This window comes from Nannobrachium achirus, assembly GCF_963921795.1.
Source record: "Nannobrachium achirus genome assembly, chromosome: 5".
NCBI lineage: Eukaryota > Metazoa > Chordata > Actinopteri > Myctophiformes > Myctophidae > Nannobrachium > Nannobrachium achirus.
The window spans coordinates 21,707,340-21,716,996 of NC_137814.1; the positions used below are offsets into that span (position 1 = coordinate 21,707,340).

A 9,657-nucleotide genomic window follows, 5' to 3' on the forward strand; every position below is an offset into this window, starting at 1 on the left:
AATTCACTTGTGCACTCATCAATTTCTTGCTTAATTAATTATTTTTCATGCGATCACATACTGTACTGCTTAACTACATTATGTATTCACTGACTCACTCATGCACGCATGCCCTCAGTCACTCAGTCACTCAGTCATTGTGAATAAAAGTACTTGCATTGTCATTGTCTTTACCTTTCCTCGTGTTTCCTCAACAGAACTTGTACATGTTCTTGGCCCAGCCCAACTGCCTGGTCCACTTGGACCTGTCCGGGACAGACTGCACTGTGGACTTGGTAGGTACACAGTACTACTCACTGGTTCTGTTCCTGTCTCTCCACATTATACCGCTGTCTGATATAGAACTGGAATGGTATTCAACACCAGTAACCAAAAGAAATGTAATGCTCCCTGAATACCAATGTACCAACGCTATACAGAACCATGCACCGAGTAGGTGTGTTGCTCCCCCCTGGCCGGGTCGGTCACATCGTTTTTCTTTGCTCTGCACTCGGTGACTGGGTGTGCAGTGCCATGAATACAATGATGAACGTGTTATTACAAGGCAGAGAGAGGTGTTATGGCTAGGCTCAGCTCAGCGCTCTCAAATAAAAAGCTGCAGCGCTCTTGTCTCACCAACAGCTGAACTTGAGAACAACTTCACTTCTGACAGAATATAAATTCCATAAAACGCCAATGGCTGCACTCATTGTTAGCAAGCTGGTAGTCTCGCGTGGCCAGACTGTTGCCTCCGCGATTTGGTCAAATGCTCCCAGCATACAGTCTGGCAGACGGAAATAGAAACGGTGAGTGCGAGATAAAGCGGATGTGACGCAACCGCTCCCTTGGTGCAGTAGCAATAACATGTCCTACTGGAAGCGTTATGTCTCCTTTCAACATTTCTGGGGGCTTTATTTTGTCTTTCTCTGGTGTTATTGGTGTCACCTTCATGATGTTTTCAAACGTTTTCTTAAACTATACACTCATAACAATAATAGGCAGCTCGAATGACTCTGTCTGAGCTATTGTGTTTCTGTTATGTTTCCAATGGGACTACAGTTCAGTGCAGCAGTGGCTACTTCCGATACTCGCCGTTCGGGAGCTGCTCTTCCAGACTCTATATAGCATTCGGAGATTGTGGAATAGTTGTCTGGCTACGCGAGACTAGCAAGCTGGTAGCTGTTCAAGGTTTCTTCAACTTGTGTACATATATTATGTGTGTATATTATAATATTGCTATCGCTGCTATTGTATATACAGTAGCAGGGTAAACAATATTGCCTTTATTGTGTTACACACTGATGTTTCTACTGCTGCCATAGAAATTCTTAACACGGCAAGGCCTCTTATCTTAGTTTTTAATATTGTAATTTTTATGTTGATATATTTTGCAGACCTCACCTCACCTCACACACTTACATATCGCTGCTTGCACCTGTATGAGTACTCTAGTGACAAATAAGAGTTTTTTGGATTCTCCTCAGACATTGTAGCAGTAATAATAGTGATAATTATGGACTTTCAAGCTGAGTTTAATAACGTTTTTTCACTAGGGTGCTATTAACATGCAGAATGGTAGTTTCTCTTCTAGAGATATGCACGTGACGGTTTGTATAATATACATGAGAGTTGATTTACATACCATGGTGGTGAAAATAGACTATTTGCTTCTCTAGCACCCTTAGGCTAGATTGTTCCACAGCTATGCCGCAGAAAGCTACTGCTTTATGGGATCCTCTTTGCCTCAAGTGTATCCACTACTGCTGTGGACCAAAAAACGGATTCCCTCCCACATCTTTACTTTGATCTTAATCACTTCAAACCCATACCTAAACTTAACCATCTCTATCCCAATGCCTAAACTTATCCGGGGTACACTTTGTGACTGGGGAACACATAGACACAAGCTGTGTGCCTCACAGCATTGTGGTTAAAGGAGTAGTTCACCCCCAAAATGACTTTTTTTCTATTGATTACTCATGCCATGGAGAGTAGAGTTCAATAATATCTTTAGTTTTTTGTCGCATTCCTAAGACAAAAATGTGATAACAATAAATTCACCCCCATTCGTTCCGGATCCGGAATCAATGGGGGTAAATTTACTCGAATCAAATTTTTGTCTTAGGAATGTGACAAAAAACAAAAAATATTATTGAACTCTACTCTCCATGGCATGAGTAATCAATAGAAGAAAAGTCATTTTGGGGTGAACTACTCCTTTAACCACAATGCTGTGAGGCACACAGCTGTGATAGCTTTGCTGTTGTGCTTACTTGCCAGGGTAGCCAGTCTTTCTGGCACATTTCACGCTATAGGTGAGCTGTGTGAAACACCTAGGAGCTTATACTAAATCTTGTAAAACTGTGTAGGCAGTGTGTAGGCATGCAGCACTGCTGTAAATCTGCTTTAGGGGAGGAAATTCACGACCCTATAAAATGAGGGAGAAAAAAGAGAACTTGCCTTGCTAATGTCGCCCATGAATATTGTATTGAATATTAGAACACTGAGGCAGATGTAGCCGTTCTCTTCATTTGCGACATCTACAGTTTTATTGCTGCTCTGTTTTTTCTTATAGCGGGGCAGTTAAGGAGAACAATACTTCAGTTCTGGAAAGAAGCACCAAAATTTGACAGAGTGTACCTCTTGGGTCATTCTTTAGAAAAATCACATTAGACATTTAATTTTCAAAATGGCCGCCAGTTTTAAAGATGGCCGCCTTTTCGGATATGTTTTACAGTACGCCAGCCAGTTAATATCGAATTTTCATAATATTAGCGTTGTTTTGTAGGTTTTAAAACATCCTGAGTTCATTTATTACACTTTTAAAGCAGCCAGAATAATCTTTCTGACTTTTGGTTGGGGTCTTTCCTCACCTGGGACCCCCCAGACAGACCCCTGAGCCTATTTCAGTAATCGCTCTGCTCCTGCTCCAGAACAATGTTAAATTAGATCTGAAATATGCTCTGAAATCAAAAAAGGACTAGTAGCAAATAACAGAGGTCTTCCACCGGGGGTCCGGGACCCCTGGGGGGGTCCTCAGAGCTACTACAGGGGGCCTGCCAAATTTTACATTTGAAACTTCGAATGTTTTTATGTATCCTGGTTTTATGTATTGTACTTTGATGGTTTATTAGTATTCTCAGTATTATTTATAATGTTTTTTGTGTTAAACAGTTATGGTTGACAGCTGTTACTGCAGGGATTGCAATAATGAAGGTATTGCAACTTTTCACTTTGGGGGCAGAACAACATTTCCATTTATTGCACTGTACTCACACTCACAACACAGAGACAGAGACACAGACAGAGCCACACACACACACACACACACACACACACACACACACACACACACACACACACACACACACACACACACACACACACACACACACACACACACACACACCTCTGTTATTGTCACCCCAAAACCCTCACCTTATCCTCTTATAGAGCCCATGGTCAATTACTCCCAAAGAGATTCACTACAATACAGTAATTTCAGACATGCAGGATGTATTTGTCCTCATCATCATCATCTTCAATGTCCAACCTAATAGTGTTGACACAGTCTCCACCATAGCATAGAGTGAAAGGCAGGTTAATTGAGCAGCTGCACCGTCCACAACCTGCTTTGCAGACACATTTGATGAGCTCAAGTACTGCCTTTGGAGCAGGGAGAGCAAGAAACCTGACTGGAATATACCCTCCACTCTCTGAATTCCATCTATTTTCTTTGATTGGTGGAAGCACAGGGCAATTTGTCAGGTATGATTTATCCTGCATTGTGACGGAGTTGGCACGGAGGTAATGTGGTAGCAGTGCAGCACGAGTTGGAGGTAGCATCTCACCCTCCAAGTTCTTTGACAGAAATAGTTCCCATCTGAGTAATCCCAGGGTTGTTGGACCTTTTGAACTGTAAACATGGCATGCAACATGTTCCGACTCCAATGTTGTTGGAAGCTCACCATTTATAAGCTCAGGAGGAATGGCCAATGACCTTGCCAAGGTCCTTGATGGCTTGGTCATCATCATCATCAAGTAGGCATTGACCCATGTCTTTTTGGTGATTCCAACAAATGTTCTTCCCCAGTCAGCACCTGAAAAACTATGTACGCACTATGTACTCAATAACTTGAACTCACTTGAATATATAAATTTCCTTTTTTTTGTACCGGAGGCAAGGACTTGATAAGGCATCGGGGTATCAGCCTCTTCATGTGTTTGCACTTCCTCAAAATCATGTCCCTTGATGAAGGTATCGTATTATGATGCCTACTTTGTCATACCTGACAAATTGCCCTGAGCTTCCATCAATTGAAAGAAATAGATGGAATTCAGAGAGTGGAGGGTATGTTCCAGTCAGGTTTCATGCCCTCCCTGCTCCAAAGGCAGTACTTGAGCCCATCAAATGTGGCTGCAAAGCAGGTTACAAGGGACGGTGCAGCTGCTCAAACAATAACCTGCCTTGCACTCCTCCCTGCAAATGCTATAGTGCAGGGGTGGGCAACTTTGATGATGGCGAGGGCCACTATATGTCCACCTTCACTCCAGAGGGCCACATTGCATATTGCTACGTTCTACTTTGTCATTCTAGTATCTTATACAAAAGAAGCAAAAATAGCAGATATGCAAGCTCAATCGGCTATTTTTGCTTCTTTTGAATTAGAATCCTGAATATTTCTTTCGTTATTTTTTAATTAGAATCCTGAAATCTAACATTTTGATTAAATTGTAATACTACTATACTAGTCATTAAGCTACTAAGATAAACTGATGGAATTAAAGCAGGTCATGTTTGGAATTGTAACAGCTGAAATCAATAATATATTAGGTTTCCGGTATTAACCTGTGGGCCGCATTAAGTGACGGTGGGGGCCGCATGTGGCCCCCGGGCCGCCAGTTGCCCATGTATGCTATAGTGGAAACTGTCAACACTATTAGGGAGGACATGTATAGTAGTGAATTTCTTTGGGTACAATTGACCGTGAGCTCTTAAGAGGATAGGGTGCGGGTTTTGGGGTGACGATAACAAAGAGGTGTGTGTGTGTTGTGTTGTCAGTATGAGTGCAGTGCAATAAATGGACATGTTAGTCTGCGCTCCCAAAGTGAGGAGTTGCAATACCTTAATTCTTGCAATCCCTGCAGTAACACCTGTGAACCTGTCTGTCTAACACAAAAATGTTATAAATAATACTGAGATACTAATAAAAACAGTTTCAAATGTAAAAAATAAAAGAAGAAGAAAAATGTCCCCATCTAGATTCGGCAGGCCACCTGTAGTAACTCTGAGGACCCCCTAGGGGTCCCGGACCCCCTGTGGAAGACCCCTGGGTATTTGCTACTACTCGTTTTTGCTTTCAGAGCCCAGTTACAGCAACTTTAATGCTTCAGTTATGATCTAATTTAATATTGCTCTGGAGCAGGAGCAAAGCGATTACTGAGATAGGCTCAGGGGTCTGTTTGGGGGGTCCCAGGTGAGGAAAGACCCCAACCAAAAGTCAGAAAGGTTATTCTGGCTGCTTTAAAAGTGTAATAAATGAACTCAGGATGTTTTAAAACCTATAAAACAACTCTAATATTATGAAAATCGGACATTAACTGGTTGGCGTACTGTTCAGAGGCAGCCATCTTGGAAACATGGCAGCCATTTTGATTTTTCAGTGTCTAACGTGTTTTATCATAGGAACAACCCCTAAGAAGTACTTGTGAAAAGTTTTAGGTTTCTTTCCACTTGTGAAGTATTTTAGTGCAAAAATGCATTTATCTGCCCCGCTATTACCCAAAGCCTCTTTTTGAGATGAAAAGAGCAGATTATTTGATGTCTGTTTTTCTGTTTGTTTATCCTTTTGAGTGCGACCAAGTATTTGTAGGGATGTGCCAATGACTCGATTTGCATGATGGATTGTGCTGCCACAATCCACAAATTTTCACAACTTTTCAAAAATAGCAGATCTACAAGCTCGCAGTGTGAGCTTGTATATCTGCTATTTTTCAATAGCTAACTCAGTCCCACTTTCCTACCCCTTGTGACGCCCCTGCAACTAATGTCACATATTGCTAGATATTGCCCGCAGCTGGCTTTTATGAAATCGTACGGCTGAGATGCCTTAACTACATTATTCTGTGAGCATGATGTATTAAGAGACACTTTTATATATATTAGAAGCTTTGGCCCGCCTCCCCCCCCAAAAGGGCTACATTTTTTTTATGTGGTTCTAAAATTGCATTGGAGTCAGCTGTAATCTGTTCTGTTCTTTTCCATTCAATCTATGGAACTGTTCAAGACCCAAAATAACTTTTAGACCGCACAATTGCATGTGACATCTAAAATAACACTGCCCCCCCCTCTCTTCTTTCTTTCTTTCTTTCTTTCTTTCTTTCTTTCTCTCTCTCCCTCATGCCAGTTATTCGGAGCCTTGCTGCGGGGTTGCTGTGCCGACCTCTCCTACCTGAACCTGTCCAAGAATTCCTTCTCTCACAGGTGGGTGGGTGGGTGGGTGGGTGTTCACCCTCGGGCCATGCCAGCCATCACTATAAATCTTGGTTAAGGCCTGGTCTTTTGCAGCTCCACAACACATTTGTTTCCTGCCTATTCTTGTGACTCAGCCCGAACGGCTCTGGAGGGATTCCAGTCAGGAGCTGCGGAGCCCATAGATTAATGTTTAGCCTTGGACCTCGCTAACGGAATTAGCGTGTGTGTGACTCGCCCCCTCATTTGTTCTGGCTCACTGTGCGCGCGCGCGCACGTGTGCCGGTCTGTTTGTGTTTGAGCAAATGATAAAAGAAGGGTGTGCATTTGTTTTCTGTGCACACATTTTCTATCGACGCATAATGGGTTTTGCATCTGCCAACTGTTTTGTATGAATCACCCCCTAGTGCATTTGATCAAGTTCCAGTGAGTGTTTTCCTGTCTGCTTTGGTTTGTGGTATGTGTCTGCCCATAATGGCGTGCATTTTTGTATTCTCCTGCGTATACAGTATGCAATGTACAGTATGCGTAGACAAGACAGCAGAGGGAATGTGTTTGTGTCCTTGAATATACAATATAGACAGGATTTTTGATGCATTCTACTGAACATCTGTGTTTTAAAGTGTGTGTTTGTGCAGAACTTCATGAGTGCCCTCGAGTGTTTTGCTGCTTGTGTTTGCAGATGCAAACATGCATTCATTCACCTACGTATGCATGCATGCGTGTCTGCGCTCTGTGTGTGTGTGTGTGTGTGTGTGTGTGTGTGTGTGTGTGTGTGTGTGTGTGTGTGAGAGCAGGGGCGTCACAAGGGGTAGGAAAGTGGGACTGAGTTACTGGGGCCCAAGGTGGAGGGGCCCTAATAACTTTAAAAAAATCACACTCGTGTGAACTGAGCGGTGGAGGCTGCGTGTGTGTGTGTGTGTGTGTGTGTGTGTGTGTGTGTGTGTGTGTGTGTGTGTGTGTGTGTGTGTGTGTGTGTGTGTGTGTGTGTGTGTGTGTGTGTGTGTGTGTGTGTGTGTGTGTGTGTGTGTGTGTGTGTGTGTGTGTGTGCGTGCGTGCGTGCGTGCGTGCGTGCGTGCGTGCGTGCGTGCGTGCGTGCGTGCGTGCGTGCGTGCGTGCGTGCGTGCGTGCGTGCGTGCGTGCGTGCGTGCGTGCGTGCGTGCGTGCGTGCGTGCGTGCGTGCGTGCGTGCGTGCGTGCGTGCGTGCGTGCGTGCGTGCGTGCGTGCGTGCGTGCGTGCGTGCGTGCGTGCGTGCGTGCGTGCGTGCGTGCGTGCGTGCGTGCGTGCGTGCGTGCCCCTGCCCTGAACAACAGCGCCCCTCCCTTAACATGTGTGGTCAGAAAAGGTATTGCAGGCTACATACAGACAGACAGACAGACAGACAGACACGCACACACACATACCCACACACACGGCCACGTATAGGAGACGGTGTGACCACCGCTCAAAAAATAGCAGATATATAAGCTCACAGAGCGGCACCGAGTGCCGCGCTGCGAGCTTGTAGATCTGCTATTTTTGAAAAGTTGTGAAAATGTGTGAAAATCTTTGAATTATGTATTTTTTAAAGCGAACATTTCTAACTCAAATTTTGGGTCCCTGGAACTAAATATTTTGAGATCGGGGTCCGTGGCCAAATACATATCATCTTGGGGGTCCTTGACATAGGTTTCTTGGCTTGCACACATTTTCACGATTTTTCAAAAATAGCAGATATACAAGCTTGCACGCGCTGTGAGCTTGTATATCTGCTATTTTTCAATAGTTAACATTCATGGGGGGCCCGCAGTGAATCCTTGTACCCAGGGCCCAGAATTTGGTGTGACGCCCCTGTGTGTGCGTGTGTGTGAGTGTGTGTGTCTGTGTTTACCTACTCCAGCTAGCAGACAGCGGCATGCAGCTTGCACTCTCATCATGCTGTGTCCCTCAGGAGCCTGGGAGCATCCCTGCTCAGCACATTACATTACAACATTATGGAAAAGAAGTAGTGAAAAATGAGACTAATTTTAGAAGGGGAATGATTGTTCCAATCCCCAGACTCCCATGCCAGCGTTTCCACTCTCCCTCAGCCTCTCGCTTTCACTCACAAACTCACTCACTCACTTACTCACTCACTATAGCTGCATCTGTCTGCCCTTATCTCTCTCTCTCTCTCTCTCTCCCTCTCAATCTCTTCATCATCTAAGTCTCTCTCACCTCCACTCTCCTTTCGGTACTCGATCGCGGCATCCTACGCAGTAAAATCCTTATCTCCTCCATAAGGGGTCCACTTGGGTCAGCGTATCCCTCTCGGATAGCACATCTCACTTTCACTTCTTAAGGGATGTTACAGCGTATGCCACAGGGGACACGCTGTTCTTGCCTGGCATCTTTCCCTCTCGTTCTATGCCTTCTCATCGTGACACCATTCATTCACCCAACGTAATCGCCCCGCTCCCGCTTTGTCCCTCGTGGTTTAATTCTGCATTTTGCAACGCCCTTCTCCATCCTTGGCATCACCCCCTCACCAGTGACTATCCTTCTGCTCTCTCAGAGTTAGTGTGTTGTTGTCTCGGAGCCACTGTCTTATTGCCTCAGAGTTAGTGTGTTGTCTCGGAGCCGCTGTCTCATTGTCTCAGAGTTAGTGTCTTGTCTCGGAGCCGCTGTCTCATTGTCTCAGAGCAGCAGTCTTATTGTCTTAGAGCCTGTGTCTCGTCTCAGAGCAGCTGTCTTAATGTCTCAGAGTTAGTGTCTTGTCTCGGGAGCCACTGTCTTATTGTCTTAGAGCAGCTGTCTTAGTTTCTCGTAGCTGCCCTCTAAGTGTCTTGGTGGCAATGTCTTGTGGTCTCAGCGCTAGGGCTGTCACAATAATTACATTATCGTCTAATCGCAATTATTTGACATAATCGCAATTATTTTGTGCTAATCGTCATAATCGTTTACATGTTGAAAAATGTTTATATGTGTTCAAACATTTTAAAAATAGTGGAAATAGCAGATCTATAGCGATGCATTGTGAGCTTGTAGAGCGGCTATTTCCACTATCAATGTTCTTTTTAAAGTGTAAAGTTGTCAAATATGTCCTTCATTTCTTTATATATTTAGGTTATGTGTCATATCTGCCATGTGCAACTTCAAAGCCTACAAGCCAAACAGAAATGTACTTGTCAACACTCGCACTTATTTCAGTGAAAATTAATCGGCATGTAAAATGTCATAATCGTGAC

At 44.1% G+C, this 9,657-nt stretch overlaps 1 protein-coding gene across 1 annotated transcript in view; it reads left to right on the forward strand.

Annotated features, from left to right (window-relative positions):
- The window catches only part of carmil3 (capping protein regulator and myosin 1 linker 3), a gene marked incomplete at both ends in the record, with an annotated part of 164,880 nt that overhangs the window by 70,144 nt on the left and 85,079 nt on the right, over window positions 1–9,657 (forward strand). The window contains 2 exons of the mRNA XM_080725630.1: window positions 198–275; window positions 6,387–6,463. Of these exons, the coding sequence (XP_080581756.1) occupies window positions 198–275; window positions 6,387–6,463 (155 nt within the window). The remainder of the gene's footprint in view (window positions 1–197; window positions 276–6,386; window positions 6,464–9,657) is intronic.